The 16,431-nt window shown below is 37.4% G+C and overlaps 1 protein-coding gene across 1 annotated transcript; it reads left to right on the forward strand.

Moving 5' to 3' along the window:
* The first annotated feature begins 1,781 nt into the window (after window positions 1–1,781).
* Window positions 1,782–5,136, forward strand: LOC143178976 (uncharacterized). Its single transcript, XM_076377926.1, has 9 exons — window positions 1,782–1,830; window positions 3,070–3,372; window positions 3,837–4,142; window positions 4,198–4,263; window positions 4,364–4,435; window positions 4,548–4,581; window positions 4,669–4,694; window positions 4,751–4,772; window positions 4,893–5,136. Exons 1-9 carry the CDS (start codon window positions 1,782–1,784, stop codon window positions 5,134–5,136), a joined length of 1,122 nt encoding a protein of 373 aa, XP_076234041.1.
* Window positions 5,137–16,431: the final 11,295 nt, after the last annotated feature.

The following is a 16,431-nucleotide window of genomic DNA, read 5'->3' on the forward strand; positions in this document are numbered from 1 at the left end:
TGACGATATTTAGGTGAATTTATATTTTTGCAAACTGGACTGAAGAAATTCGATGTGAAGGGAGTTTTATTTCATTCTCTGGATATTATCATGTGCACTTCACTTTGCATGTTTTATATATTTTTCCATGTTACGTGCACTGGTAGTCTTTCTCACATTTACATTTCGCTTCAGTGCACTTACAACCATAATTTATCTGTGATATTCTTTGAAAGTGGAACATTTTTCAGAGGATTGAACATTATTTATAATTTGATGTTAGAAGAGGTTGAAAAGTTTGAATGAAAAGAAATATAATTAAGATAATTTAGTATTATTAGTATTTTTTAAGTATTGAATACTTCAGCCTCATTTCACGATCATTTTTTAGAATTCTACCGAAAATTGAAAATTCTGCTCTTACACAAACCTTGTTAAAACAGTAATTTGATTTCCGTATTCCAGAATTAATTCCTTTCCAACTTTCTTCGCAATTTCTCAATTATCAAACAAAATCTAATATTTCTCATGATGAACACATTTCTAGAGACAAAGTGATCAATTACAATCTCGCAGCGACGTCCAAGAGGAGCGACGAGAACCTAAAACGACGAAAGAGGGAGCAACAGAAAAGGAAAAAATCGCGAACTAAGCAGAGAGATGAAGTGATCGAGAAGAAGCTAGCTCTCAGACACCGAGCGAGCAAATCGCCATCGCGTGCGCGGAAAAACGAAAATAATAACGCTCAGAAGGGTCATCGAGACTCGAGCGAGGAAAACGGAGACAGCGCGAAGTCCAGTGATAACGAAGTCAATCAGAGAACCCTGACAGAGCGACGAAAATCACCATCCACCTGTCGAGAGGTTCTGCCTCTAGAGGACAACGAATTCCCCAGAAATCCTGCGAGAAATGTCACAGAAAACCTGGAGCCTCCAAATATTGAAGGGAACAATAACAACGACGTGTTCGAGAAACTAGATTAACAACTCATTTTCGATACTGCTCCTTTTACTGTATTTTCTAAAAGTGTACAACCTGTATATTTTGAGTGTCTTTAGAATTGTAGGAAAATTGTTAGATTTTGAAATAAAATTTTATAAAAAAGGAAAACGAAAAAAGAAAGTGACAGGAGTAAAGAAGATTTATTATTTTTAGTATTCTTGTTTCTGCTAGGTCAAAGTACAAATTAATATCGATGTCTAGTAGCGCGTGTCAATAACAATGGCCTCATTGTCGTGGTGACTGACCTCGTTAATCTCTAGAAGCTACATGACTTCATAATTGCTACCATTGACGTGCTTTTACGACATAAAAGCTGGTATTGCCTTTCACGTTTCGAAAAGGTCAAAGAACAGGAAAAGGTTCCATTGTAATAACAGTGGTGCTCTTGATGGAATAGACTCAGGTCTCACACCCAGTGGAAATCAGAAAATGTCTCTCTTGTCAGTTGTTTTTCTTTAATTCTAGAATTCTACTCTTAACTCTCGTAAAAGTCAATTAATTTCACACGTTGGCGTATAGTAAACACTGACTACTATAGAAGTCATTCTTCACTGTTGTAAAAGAAAAGAAAAACGCGGAAATGTCATGGAAACGAAAATTGTTTCAGAGTAAGGAAAGAATGGAGAAGACATCGGCGGATTGGTATAGTCTGTCGTGTCTCTCTTCCTTTCACCAATTTTCTGGAAATTCGTGAACAAAATTTCGCACCACGACCAATTACACTATCAAGAAAATCCTCAACAATCCAACGAATCCCCTTTGAAGCAACAAACATCTTTGGATCCAACAGTAAGCACAAAATGGCCCCTGTAAAAAGACGTCCTCACACGCGAAGCCGTCACAAGATGAGTGAGTGATCATCTTGAACATGAATTAAGAAAAGTGAATTTTCGACTTACGTAAACTCGTACCATAACATCACGATAATACAAAAATTTATTTTTATAAATTACTTTTATTTTAACCCCCTTTCGCACAATTGTCTATATCTATAATTAAAAAAGAAACGAAACAAAATAGAAAGGTCCTAAAATTCTACTCTCTAAAATCATTTACATTTCCCTAATAAGATCTATATATAACCCGATCAAAAAGCCCTTTTAATTGCTCCGAAAAGAAACGATGGTCACTTTAATCTCGCTAAATGTTGAAGGTTGTTTTAATCATCGCGGTACTTCAGCAATTAAGGGAGGAATTTTTCCCCCTAAATAAAACGCTCCTGTCAAGGACCTCCAATTGAATTGCTGTTGACCGACATCTCTACTGTCAACAAAAATTCCACAAAACCCTTCCATCAGTCAACCCAGTATTTTTTTCCCCTGTCTATATTTAGCGACGATATCCACGTTTCACCATTTCACGTTTTCCCATTTCCATACTCCGCTGTTTTCTCGAACCCCGCTGGCGAGTTCTATTCAATATTTGCAGCGGACGCCTCAAGACGGAGGAGACCCATTGACTCTTCCCCCGTGAATTCCGATAAGCACGTTTTTCTTAAAGCCAATTGGATTGCTCGACAAACGTAAAGTAGGAAAACATCCCGCGGTGTTCCTTTTCGGTTATTCCTGAGACGTGAATTTTATTCACGGGCATCTTGACTTTGAAATTCCAAGATAAAAGTTGTCCCCTGTTCTCGAAGACAATTCGAGTATCGAATTTCTGAACCTCCCTTATAGCTCAGAGTTTCGTTTAGTTTGAACCTTGAAATTGAAGCTCTCTTTGAACTCTTTCCACCGAGATCTTCTGATAAATTAAAAAAAGCAGAAAAGGGAGTCTTTTTTCGCGTCTCGCGTTGAATTAGTCGAAAATGTCACTTTTCTTGACTCGGTAAACTACACGAATTGGCTTTGTATTAAGATAGGCTTTGTATTGCGGGGATTATTCGCTAAAAGCTAGGAAAAACTACATCCTTCATAGGGGTTACAGAGGGAAGTTTTATTAAAAGTGGAACATTTTATTTGAGCCTTTCGTTGGAAATGATAAATGCTTTTAAGGAGATTCGTTCAGATAGAGTTACTCTGGCTAAGAAAAAAGAAACAGTACGTAACGCAGGACATTTCGCTCGGCTGATATAAAGTCGCGTTGCAGAGCTACGCCATCGTAAACCAAACATCCCCGAGCTAGTGTTCAAGTTTCTCAGCCTAGGCAGCAGAGAGGTCGGAAAGTGTTCATTCTCTGACAGCAGCACCAAGTGTCCCTTTTGTAAGCGACCGAAACGCCACGGAGAAGTTCTGAATTCTTTGGATGACCCAGCCGCCATAGTCAAAAGTATGGCTAACAAACGAAAGGATTCGAGCAGGAAATCCAAAAGGGTTCATCACGTGAAACGACGACAGACTGCTAAAAATCAGAAGCTGTCGGCCTGCATGTACAAATGCGAGGGAAATAAAGGTTAGTAATGTTCAGAAGGGAAAATTATAAAATATGGGACAATTTTTAGTGTCATTATACTAATTAGACTAAATTTTGATGCATCTTTTAGAAAGCTTAATACACAGAAAAATATAAAATCTATATAATATAAACATACCAAGAATAAATATTTAATTCGGATACCTTTCTCTAATTATATTTAAAGCAAAGGAATTTGCCTAAACAACTACAGTCTATTAATAACTTATATTCTTTTATCTTCTTTTAAGCCCATAATATAATAAAGTATAGTATTGATTATAATATTAATAAGTAAGTCATCGAATACTATTCGTTACAATGCAGGAATAATTTACAGTCACTCAAAAGAAGTAACTTTTGCTTTTATCCCTGATGTTCTACCAAAAATGAAGAAATTATTAAATATTGTATTACGATAATGTGTTATTCTAACAATAATTTCTTTTTTTTATATGTTGCAGATGCAAAGAAAATGAAGAAGTACATCCAGAAAGCCTTAGAATTTGGCGTGGAATCTGGCTACCTTATACCCAAAGATGCTGCTTACAAAGTCCTTCGTGTCTCTTCGGATCTCATGTGCGACGGCCATCATGTGAACAAAGCTCGGTACTTGGACAGAGCAGTTTCCCGGGACAGGAGTCCTCATCGAGCACCGATTAAATTCGAGGATTGCGAAGTGCAAGACGCCAGGAGACGACGGCGGAGCAGACGCAGAAGACGTCGATCAAGAAGCAGATCTAGGAGGCGACGCAGGCGTGGAAGGAGGCGTAGCGGGTGATTATGTGCTGGCGAAATGATTCAATGTGAAATAAATAATGGCAGTGAGATCTCGAGATCCTGAGATGCTAATACGTAGAAATTTTGAAAGTTTGAGAGATGAATATTTTGGTACCTGGGGATCTTGAAAATTAGGGAGTTGGGGATTTGGGGAAAATTTAGATGCTTAAGATTTTGGGAACTGAAGAGCTTAGAAATTTGGAATCTTAAGATCTTGGGATTTTAGGACCTTGGATCCTGGAAACTTGGGATTTGAGAACTTCGAAAGTTTGGGTCTTTGAGAGCTTGGGAAAAATTTAGGACCTTTCGATTTTGGGATTCAGAAGCTTAGAAATTTGAAATCTAAGGATCTTGAAAATTTAGAACCTTGAACTCTTGACACTTTGACACTTTAGAATCTTTGATTCTAAGGACCTTGGATCTAGTGAAGTCTAAAATTTTTGAAGCCTCGAATTTTGAATCTTAGAATGATAGTATGACTTTAAAACCTTGACTTTATGACTTTCTCAAAATGAGAAAATGTGGGATCTTAAAATTTTTGGGTATTGAAGAGCTTGGAAATTTGAAATCTAAGGATCTTGAGATTTCAAACCTCAAGGTTTTGAACCCTTGACTCTTTGGCACTTACCCTAACCTTCGATCTAGAGGACTCTAAAACTTTTGAACCTTCATATTTTGAATCTTAATATTGTAAGACCTTGAAACCTTGATTTTGACATCACAAAATCTTAACATTTTAGGTCTGGAAGTACAAACGAGGTAGCGGAGAACGAGGACGATGACGAGTCCGACGACACATCTCCAAAAAAGAAAAACACTATCGACACAGCCAACAGAGAAGTAACTAAAGAACACCATCAGTCCGACGGTGAGAAAACTGATACGAAGAGGGACGAAGGAATCTCGGATTTGTCCGCAGACGAGGACGAAACCGATGATGAAGATGAAAAGAAGAGAGACGATCCAAAGAAAACGCAGTCCTGAATACGTATTTAAATTTATTGTATTTTAGAAAAATGTCAGATCGTAAAAAAATAATTGTCCGTCTCCTTTGGAAAGTTTCGAAATAATCGTATCATAAAAAATTATACATTGTATCATGATAATTTTTATCCTTGTCTAAAATTACGCGGACATTGTGTTTCTATTGTGGTCGTGATTCATTTACATAAACATCATCCGAGTAATGTTTCCTTGATAATAAAATAATAGTACTAGATTACTTCACACTTTTGTATCGTACCATATCTGAGCACACGTTTTTTGAAAGAATCTTTACTGCAAGTACCAAATCTATAAATATTGGCGAGGATGATATACCTCAGGTCGAGGTAAAATACAGCACATGTGTTATTGCAAATAAAGTCCAAGGCTTCTATGGGAGGAACTGCTCTGCGAGAAGTAAATATCGTTTTTGTTGCTCTTGTATTGGTTCGAAATAGAATGTACGATTTCGTACGTTCAATACGCGATAAAATTTACTGGATTCCTCCGTGTCAAGCTGTAAACTGCATTCATAAATGCTAACACTTCAATAAGATTGCATCCCATAACTTTATGGAAATATTCTTGTACTCGTGACAAATCTCACCATCAAAATATGAAATCTAAATGCTTCACATATATACTCAGAATACGATTCTCTAAATTTTTGAAAGATCTACATTTCAAGGGAGGATTTCTGCCATCGACCAACCCCTCAGAAAAAAAGTCTACAATTTAAACCAACTTTCAATTCATAAATATGCTACCAATTTTATGAAAGTGATTTTCCTTTTTCTTTTAAGTATAATCTTTCTTCTAAGTGAAAAGTCTATAAAAATTGAATTTATCACTTACCTTGCAATGTAAATCGAAGCAACACTAAATAGGTGAAAAATTCAATTTTTTAAAGATTTTCTATTTAAGCTAAACCACTTTCATAATCATCCTCACGAATGCTTGCACCTGTTCAGTGGTAAGCCTCCCAACTCTGCTCACTTTACTGCTACACCTAATGCAGGAGGATCGAAAAACTGCAAAGTGCATCCCCAAACTCGTAACACTATACTAACCCTCCTGCTCCCACAAATTCGTTATAATAGTCTTATCATACGCGGATACTCGAGCGTGCGGAAGCACTCTCGCGAAATTACACGAAAAACATGCCATTTACCAGCGGCGGAGCCAGCCCGCTGGCCCAAACATCCCCCAGCCACCCACGAGCGAGCTGCAGCCGTGGCCAAGCACTTGACCTTCACCAGCCCGTGAACCCCAGCCCCAAAATTTACAACCGCCGCTCTATCCGATCCTTCTCGCTTCGTCCCCCTCTCTGGGTCTCTGTCTCTGCCCGCTGCACCCTCCCACTCTCGCCATTTCCCCCCTGTCGCGCTGCATCTTCCTTCACCTCTCGCGATTCTCTTTGCCACGCGTTATCCTCGCTCGTCGCGGAACGCGGCGTGCACCGATCGATCGTCCGCTGCACCGTCGACGACGACGTCGGGCGCGACGTTTCCCGTTTCAACGGTCGCTGCACAATGCCACGGAACCGCTATTTCAATTCGAGAGACGATTTCGAGGCTGGGAGAAAACTGTGGGCGCGTTGCGATATTGGAAGGCGATGGGGTCGATTTGCAAGGGATAAACGTCATTTGGTATTCTTGGTTTAGGGAGTTGTGGTTGTGTTTGGTTGGGTTTGGGGTTGGGGCTGCTGTTTGATCATGTTTAGGTTTAGAGAATTAATAGGGGAAGTTTTTTGATATTTTTGTGGATTTTGGATTTTTTATTTGGATTTGTGGTGGATAGTAATATTGAGTAGAAATATTGAGTAGAAATATCGAGTAGAAATATCGAGTAGAAATATCGAGTAGAAATATCGAGTAGAAATATCGAGTAGAAATTAAATGATGTCAGATGGTGGGATTTATATTTTCGAGGTGATTGGAGAGGAAAAATGATTCTAGTTTTTTTTATGAGTAGTCTATGCTAGTGTTGACTTCTAAGGTCCTAGGTCCTAGATCATTAGTGATAAAATTCTATGTATAATAGTATTCGTATTTAATGGGACAATTACTGGTCAACTATGGAAAAAGGCAGTAACTACAGAAAAATCTAAAATTAAATTTCCTTTTTTAAAATTAAGTCTGAAATTAAGTCTGAAATTAAGTCTGAAATTAAGTCTGAAATTAAGTCTGAAATTAAGTCTGAACATTTTGCGACTTGTTTTAGTGCAAAATAGCAGTAACATATTTTTAGGAGACAGCAGTATAGCTTAATTAACACCTATACTCATAGTCATTTGAGTTTTTATATATGTATTTTTAAAAAAATAGTGAACTTGAAGAATAAAAATGAAGAAAACATTATTAAGCATTTAGAGTAATATTTAATAACAATAATATTCAATAGCAATATAAAATAGTAACAAAATTAATATCTGAATAAGAAAATTAAGATAAGACCTTTATATATGACAAGAAAAGTGTGTTTTCCTTTAAATTCACAGAAAAAGAAATTCGTCAAACTTCAAACAAATTATATAAATAAAATAACTTTCGTCAGATAATTCCCACATATGCTTCCAAAATTTCACAGCACAAAACATATGTGCGTGTACCAAAATATATTTTACACCAAGTCGCAAATAAAAAATCACGATCCTCCAATTCTGTCATTTTTAAAACTACACAAATTCTCTTCCTTCTTCAAACTTTATTAACATCCACCAAAATTTCCTCAAAACATCTCTACCAAAATTTTTAGCTCAACCAACTCGCCAATTAAGACCTTCGCCTGCACGAGCCCCCTAAACAACAACACCCCTCGCTTAGCAAAGGAATTCAGTCTCCACCCTTCCCACAACTTCTACCATTGAATCCTTTCCCACAGGCTCCCCGTATCGCAGCATCCGTCCCTCCATCAAAGCGTCGACCCCCGTAAGCAAACAGAATCGCGGCTGTTTCCTCGCCCCGAGAAAAAGTAAAACCGAAAGTACAATTCGTATCGCGGTTATTCGACGTCGCGAGCCGTCGACCGATCCCCGACGATTGCGCACCACGTGGCCACGATTTCGCGCCAGCAGGGGGTGAACAGAAGGGGTAGACTGCGCCTCGCTTGGGGGTGGGGGTAGACGTCGCTGTATGGGAGACGCTGGCGTCCAATGTCGGCAGACGCGCCCGATCCCCACCCTTCTGTTCGAGTCTCCACAAGGGAAAACGACGGCCTCAGTCGGCACGCGGCGTCGCGACGTACTCCATCGTATGCGATTGCCCGCTACCAAGGCGGCAACGTTCTCTCGTGGATCCCCTCGTCACACGCGAACAGTGAGTCGAATGAATTCTGTACCGAGACTGTGAAGTGAAGGGAGGATTTTCCTCTGCATCCCCTTTGGCCCTTCACCTCAGAACCACTGACGATCGCTGGTCTTGGGACTGTCGTCGGTTGATGATCTCGTGACTGGTAAGTCTGTGAATTTTTTATGGATCGTGAGATCGTGAGTACTGTCCATTAAGTACAGTGGACATTTTTTGGAATGATGTATGACGTTTTTTAATGATTTTATTGAGATGTCATATTTGTGTGAATGATGGTTTTAGTGTGTGATTGTGCGATGGTAGTTTATGGGGTCGTAAATTTTTGAGGGGGTATAAAGAATGGGTGGACAGTTTTAGATTAAAAGCCGTTCAAAATTGAAGTTTTTATTTTAATTTAATAGTTTTTATGTCGACTGAGGGAGTTTTCAATTTTTTTTTTATGAGTGTTAACGCTGCTATGACAGATAAAAAATAGTCGTCATGTGTTTCTGTCGCACTAAATTTCCCTCCAATCGAGATAGTGAATTTTTTTTAACTTTTTTTTGTAGGCAGTTTCAAAAGTGACAAAGGGATTGGTACAAGGGACAGCTTAATTGAAACCTCACTGTAATTTCGGAATTAATTTTCAGCATTTAACAATGATGTTTATATGTTACTTAATAGCCAGTGTTATCAATTACAGTTTTATGTAAGGATTCTATGCTGAATAAAGCACAGGTTACAATCATCACAAAAGGTTTACGTAACAACATAGATGGTAGTAAAATAGGCTATATTTAGTGCATTCATTTGTATAAAATTACCATTGAAACTGGCGAAAGAACGTATCAATTACTACCCTTGAAAATATTAAGATCAATCGATCCACATTATCCAGACTATTTTCAAATAACAGTTTGCTTTCTAAGATCATCACAAAAGGGGTTTCAGCCCAAATGGTTTCAGAACCCAACATGCACCAACTTCTCCCCACTTGTTCATTTCAATTTCAGTTGTAAAGAAGATGTTTGTACCAGACCACTTGACCAATTCATAGAGTACAAAGTGAGCATCAACTTTTTCCACGTCCTTACGTTAATTGAACGATCATCTAGCGGAAAATATTCTTGGCTTTATCAGAGACCCACTCGCATTTCTCGTAATCCAACGTCGACTGTTACTCGTCTCGATACACCTACCCCATCCCTGAGCCCTCATTTTCCAGACGATTTTCTTTCATCCGCTTCGCCCGCGGATCTGATAAAGTGAAGTTGCCCCTGCGTTACTTAAGAACGAGAAGTCGAGAGCCCTTAACGAAACACAGATGAAAATTCTACTTCATAGAGAAAGTTAGGAGATGAGCACTGTCCATATGAGATAAAATATGCAATATGTAGGTTACTATTTTTGGATCTGAGATCCAAATTAACCCAAGTCCTTTTTTCTTATTTTTCAGGAGAGTAGCAAAATAATATTGTGGTCACATATTTTATAAGATTGTGCTTAAAGTAGTTTATAGATACTATTCAATGTTTTCCAATTGTAGTGTCAATTGTAATATTATAGAATTCAATTTTGATAGAAATGGACTTGGCTTAGCCTCGTTCTTAGGTACATCTTTAACCCTTAAGTGGTATGGTAAATTAGTAAGAGGTTAGTATTTATTATACTAATTCAACATTTTATATTTGGTATAAAAAGTAACTATGGATATTTCTAAGTGTAATATAGTAGTAATTTTCTATTGTAAATATATTTTTTTTATATTCTAAATCTGAAATTCTAAATGTAGTGGTAACTTCTACAAATTAATGAACTAAAAAATTGTCTGATTTCTGTACCCAGTATTCACAGATATTTCTAAATGTAATGTAATAGTAACTTTCTATTCTAAATATATTTTTTCGAAATTCTAAATCTGAAGTTCTATATGAAATGGTAATTTCTAAAAATTAATGAAGTAAAAAATTGTCATTTTTCTGTAGACTACTATTAATAATATTCACATTTAGAATAAAAGTAGAATAAAATCATGTTCAAGAAACCAGAATTTTGTTAATATGGCTGATCAGAAATCCTTTGACGAATGATATTTTTTAAGAATTATCTATCCACAAGGTACTTCGTTACGTCTGTTTCGCACATTCGATCGAGAGTTATAGTACTACCCTAAAATTTGAATATATCGATCGTCCACCCCCTCACCCGTTGCAGCCTATCATGTTTGTTAGTTAGGTGTTCGTAGGAGCGACTTGTAAAATATTCAATGAAATCCACCCTTCGGGCTAGGCTCATGGATCTCCTAAGGGATTACATCACGACGTCATTGCTCCCTCCCTCTATCTGTTCGTTAATATTTATGCAACCTTGTCGAATCGTGCGACAGGCTGCGTATTAAGGACCACGGGGATCACTGCGTTCAACACTGGCCAATCCATCTGAGTTGTTGTTTAACTTATGTTGTGATCGATTCTGCAACTTTGGTAGCAAGGTTTACACTGGTACCTATCGATAGACATGGAACATGAAATATGTTAAAAATTGATGCTTTTAGAAAATGATAAAGAATTTAGGAAATTTAGAAACACTTATGGAAGAATTGGAAAGCATTTATATCGTAACAGTACAGTGTTTCTATGTTAAAGATAAATGCAAGATTCACAGACAACAATTTTCTAGCGTTTCTGAGACAGAAATTCATCTACTGGGAAATCACTTTTATCTGCTCAAAAATTAAAATAAAAGTTCATAAGAGTATAACTTACTTATGGTAAATAATTTCAAAGGTACATTTTCCAGTAATTTCATATATTAAATATAATTAAAATTCATATATTTTCCTATGCTCTCCAATAATTTTAATAATAGCGAGTTAACTATCCATTAAAGACTCAAATAATATTTTATAATCAATTTAATGTGTGTTTTTAGTATAATATGTAACTCTGTAGAAATTTTCCTAAAGTACTTGCGATGAGATTTAAGCAGGGACATGAATTTCCGAAGGACTCGGCATACAAAATCCCACGACCTTCCTATTCAAATATTCGACTATTTTGCTCCAACAAAATTCCCTTCGCAACCAATATATCAGGGGATCTAGGGAAGGAAAGCACAGCTCGAGATCCAGAGCGAAATGCGACATTCTAGACGTCGAATCATTAAACAGAACAGATAGATAAAAGGCAGTCGAGACGGATCTCGCGTCAATTTGTCGAGCCAGTTAGGTATCGCGCAGGAACCATTCCAAGGAGGAAATGTGCATAATGCATCGTTAATCCACACCGAAGGTTGCCTAGTGATTATATGTATGCATGCACGCTACCTTTTCCAACCCCTACTGCCTCTCCTCCACCTTTTTCTGACCGTAACATTGAATTTTATCCTGTAGTCTCGTATTATGTTGCAGCCACCTGCCACTTATCTTTACAGGGAAAGTGCATTTTAAAAAGGCCTGCCGAGCGTGGAGCGCGTCGCGCAAGAATAATGGACGTAGTTTAAGAGCCCGTTTTAGATATGAATGCTTGCAAAGCGAGCGAAGGATGTAAATTTCCGGGAAAAATTGTTGTGTGAAAGTCGAGGGGGGAAGTCTTGATTGATGAGAGCCATTAGCTTAAATAAATTCTGGCTTGGCTGTTGACGTAAGAAGGGATAATTTTATGTAATTGTTGGGTAGGATATTTCGTAATTTAGCGATAGACTGTCTTTCCATAGGTAGCGTTTTTTTAGAGGAAGGATGTAATTTTTTGTTCGATGCGTTTATCGTTTATTAGATTTGGAAATTATTTGAGTGAAATTATTCGAAAATGGTTGTTGAGCGAATATTCACTCGTTAGGAATTTTAACAATATTCAGTTCTTGGGAATTTTTCACAATTTATTGTGATGAAATTTTCTGCGCATATCGGTCCATATCGTTCATATAAATATGAAGGTACGGTAAAAATATGTTCGAAAGTATACGAGTAGTTAAGGGTTGAAAAATTTACTCTAAGAATAGGAATAAATATGTATTTCCAGACTAATTCGCTAAAATTGTTTAAGTAATTAATAAAGAACAGTTAACAAAATTTGCATATTCTTAGTTATATTTTAATCGATAACAGATGTACAATAAATTCCACAATTTTATCTTCAGTTAATATTAATTCTTTCGTTCCGTTTTTAATAATTTACGAATATTCATGTGGGCTAAATTTGCATCTCACATTTTTCATAAACTCGTAGTAGGATGCTATCGCTTCTGGCGACACGTGTATAAGTTTCATTCACCTACGATATTGATAACACCCGCTTCAGTCATGAACCGTATTCTGTACGCGTTTGAACCTGCAAATGTGAATTCAGGATAAGCGAGAGAAGGTTGGTCGAACTTGTTAATAATCCAAAAGTGGAACTGAAACTACGGTTTCTTGATTAAATATTTGTAGTTGATCGTAAAAATTCGCGTTACTTGACGATTAATTTCAAGCACTTTTAGTAAAAAATTTAGAAACATTTCGTATCACTGCTTTATAATCTTTTTCTGCTGATAATTATATCTTTAAGAACTGTGGCAAATTTGATCCTTAATGTTAAGAGTTTCAGCAATTAAAATTAGATATGGTATACCTATTCAAAAAGAGGCAGAAGAAAATAAATTTTCAAGCAACCCCCAGTTTCAGAAAATTATTTCTCATACCTTTTTCAATTCTATTTAGAAGCAATAAAAAATAGATGTGCTGCTCTCTACTCCTTCAAGGCCAAATTTCTTCTCTAGAAACTTAAACAACCTTCACATAAAACTTAATAATATTCTCTACAACAACTCCACAAAAAACAAACACATTAATTATTTAACCCGACTCGAATTAAAGTAAACTATCCCACGTACACGACTCCCATTGTAATACTTAAAAATCGAATCCCGCATAGTGAATAATCGTGGGTGGCAACCTTGACTGCTTTGTCAATTCTAGCGTTAAGAAAATCTGTATTTCAAACGTCCTTAATCTTTCCATTTATTCCCATCTATTTCTCCACGAGGCAAAAGTTTCCGTGCAGTCGATCGTCCAGGGAGGTTTGCCCCGATAAACAGTAATTTACTTAAGAACGACGGTCTGAAACCGAGACAACATCAATTTTCTTTCCCCGAGCCATCGATGCCCGTGTCGGTCTCGCGGCCGCCAAACGGGGGTGAACACGTGTCGCGAAACGGGGCGTCTGCGTCTGCATCGGGCGTAGCGAGAGTGAAGACTGCAGAAATTGCATGTGCACTCGCAATTGTCGACGGTCGCGCACGGGCACGTTTCGTTCGAAAGATATTGCGACGCCCACGGGGGACTTTCAATCGGCGGGAGGAAACCGTATTCAGCTGCAGGTGACTTCTACCAGGGAGGTAATAATAAGAAAGGCGGCCCTTATCGGAACATCGTCCTTATCGAGGCTGGCAAGCTACGTTTACTTTTCTAGCAAGACCAGCTATAACGCGAGGCCTGCGTGACGCAACGTGTAATGCAACTCGCACGTGTGGACGTCTTCTGTGTAATGCTCAACACGTGCGTGTTGCTGTGCCACGTTGTATTAGGCACGTGTAGACGTAGGTTTATGAATATGTAACTTGTTATTGAGGATGTAGAGGGGATAACGATGTAAGTAGGCGATGATGTATTTGTTCCTTTGGTGTGTTTGCTCCTTTGGTGTAAACTTGGTGCTACGTTTGGTGGGGATTGAAATAATTTAGTGGAAGAGTTCTGAAGAGTTGGATACTGTGTTGTGGCTTGTATGTTTCATGAGATTAACTTTGGATTAGGAGTAGCATATGTGAGTGGATTTCAGAAACGTGACCTTTCTGCATGGGTGTGTACAGGGTGCTCGAAAACAGGTGTTGGAAATTTTAAGAGGTTATTCTACATGCTAAAATGAGAGACAAGTGAAGATTGAAAAAAGCGAAATATTGCGTTTCAGGCTTCGTTTGAGAATTATTAAATGTTAAAGGAATTCCTAAAATAGGTGTGAAATATGTCTCAGACTGGACTTAGTCTACTGACTTTTGTGTATCCAGATTGGGACTTATGCTACTTATTTTTATGTGTCTGACTTGGAATTTATTCTGTGTACTTTTCTGTATTTGACTTGAGACTTATTCTACTTACTTTTTTATCTCTGACTTGAGATTTATTTTACTAACCTTATTTATTCTACTGATTTTTCTGTGTCTGGCTTGGAACTTATTCAGTTCACTTTTCTGTGTCGAACTCGGGACTTATTCTACTTACTTTTCTGTATCTGACTTGAGACTTATTCTACTTTTTCTTCTGTCTCTGACTTGGGACTTACTCTACTTTCTTTTCTGTCTCTGACTTGGGACTTATTCTACTTTCTTTTCTGTCTCTGACTTGGGACTTATTCTACTAACCTAATTGTGTCTGACTAGGGACTTATTCTACTAACCTAATTGTGTCTGACTAGGGACTTATTCTACTAACCTAATTGTGTCTGACTAGGGACTTATTCTACTAACCTAATTGTGTCTGACTAGGGACTTATTCTACTGACTTTACTGTGTCTGACCTGACTACCACACGCCAGCAGTAGAATAAGCCCAAAGTCAGGCATATTTGACGCGAATTTTAAACATTTTTGCAATGATTAATAACTCTGAAACGAAACCCTATGTATAAGCAATTTCATCATTCTAGATTTTCATCAATTTTGACATGTAGTAAAATTACACCTCAAAATTTCTCACATATGTTATCAAACACCCTATTTACTGTGAATGTATAGCAAAAAATTAGTGTCTGAATACCCAAATATTCAACTATTAGAATATTAATACTTTTAATATATAAATATGTAAGGTGTAGTAAAATTACACCTTAAAATTTCTGACACATATAATCAAACACCCTGTTTACTATGAATCTATAGCAAAAAATTAGTGTCTGAATACCCAAATATTCAACTATTAGAATATTAACACTTTTAATATATAAATATGAGAAAACTTTAAAATTCTAAAATTAAATATCGCTAGTCTCGAAGGAAAATAAATAATGGGTATGTCACACGTAACAACCAATTTATAACGAAGAAAATATTTTATGGATTCATGATAGTCACCACCCGCCAAAATTGCAATTAATTGCGTTACACATATGTGTACACGATCCAACAGCTGCAGAGCCACAGCCATGCGTCTGTCACGACGAAGCGCTGCCACGTGCGCAAATAGGCGAATTTGCGATAATTTGGAACTTGTTTGCCCCGTGGATTCGTGGAAATCAGGGATAAGACAGCAAACAGAAACGCGAGGTATTAGAGAGAAGGGTCGCGGGAACTTGGAGGATGCCCTCGAAAAGTAATTCGAAAGAGCTTGACGTAACAGAAAGTACATTATCAGGCCTCGTAATTCAGCCCTGCAGTTAGAAGAGGAAAAGAAATCGTTTTTATTGGTGGTCAAGGATTTTTTGACCAAGTGGGAAATCTGGCGATGCCAGTACAAGGTCGAACACCCTTCGATTGTTTGAAGAGAATTGCGTATTTCCGTGTATACATACGTACTGGCTGGATTCGCTCGGTGTTTTTCCAGGGGAAAGAAGCTTTCAATCCGCGTTTATCTCCGCTGACTTTGGAGAAATGTGTGGGGAGATTGTACGAACACTCAATTCGTTTCAATTCAGGTGAAAGATTTAGTGAAAGGAGACGATCGCAGAGGTTTAGTTAAAATATCAGAGGGTTTGCAAGCATTTTCCTCTGCTTCAATTTCAAGGGAATTATAAACTCGAAGGTGAATATTCTAACAATTCAGAAAAAAATATAATTAATTTCAACTCTTATTTAATATCCAATAAAATGGAAAAATTATGCAATCACGCGGCAATAAAATGATTGCACAAAAATTACGCCCGCAATTTAATCGTCATTTATAGTAACATAATTTCTCCTGAATAATAATTGCAATGAAATAAAATCCTAGCGGTATATAAATTCGATTTTGTCACTTCCAGCTGCTCAAATTTAAATTC

The sequence above is a fragment of the Calliopsis andreniformis genome, chromosome 5, assembly GCF_051401765.1.
Source record: "Calliopsis andreniformis isolate RMS-2024a chromosome 5, iyCalAndr_principal, whole genome shotgun sequence".
In the NCBI taxonomy this organism is placed as follows: Eukaryota; Metazoa; Arthropoda; class Insecta; order Hymenoptera; family Andrenidae; genus Calliopsis; species Calliopsis andreniformis.

Excerpts from the sequence above, each read along its gene's own strand:
- LOC143178976 (XM_076377926.1), top strand. The coding sequence starts at position 1,782 with ATGGCCCCTGTAAAAAGACGTCCTCACACGCGAAGCCGTCACAAGATG. Across the intron at positions 4,143-4,197 it reads ACGCAGGCGTGGAAGGAGGC|TGAGATCTCGAGATCCTGAG; the intron begins GTAGCGGGTGAT and ends AAATAATGGCAG. Across the intron at positions 4,582-4,668 it reads AGGACCTTGGATCTAGTGAA|AAAATGTGGGATCTTAAAAT; the intron begins GTCTAAAATTTT and ends TCTCAAAATGAG.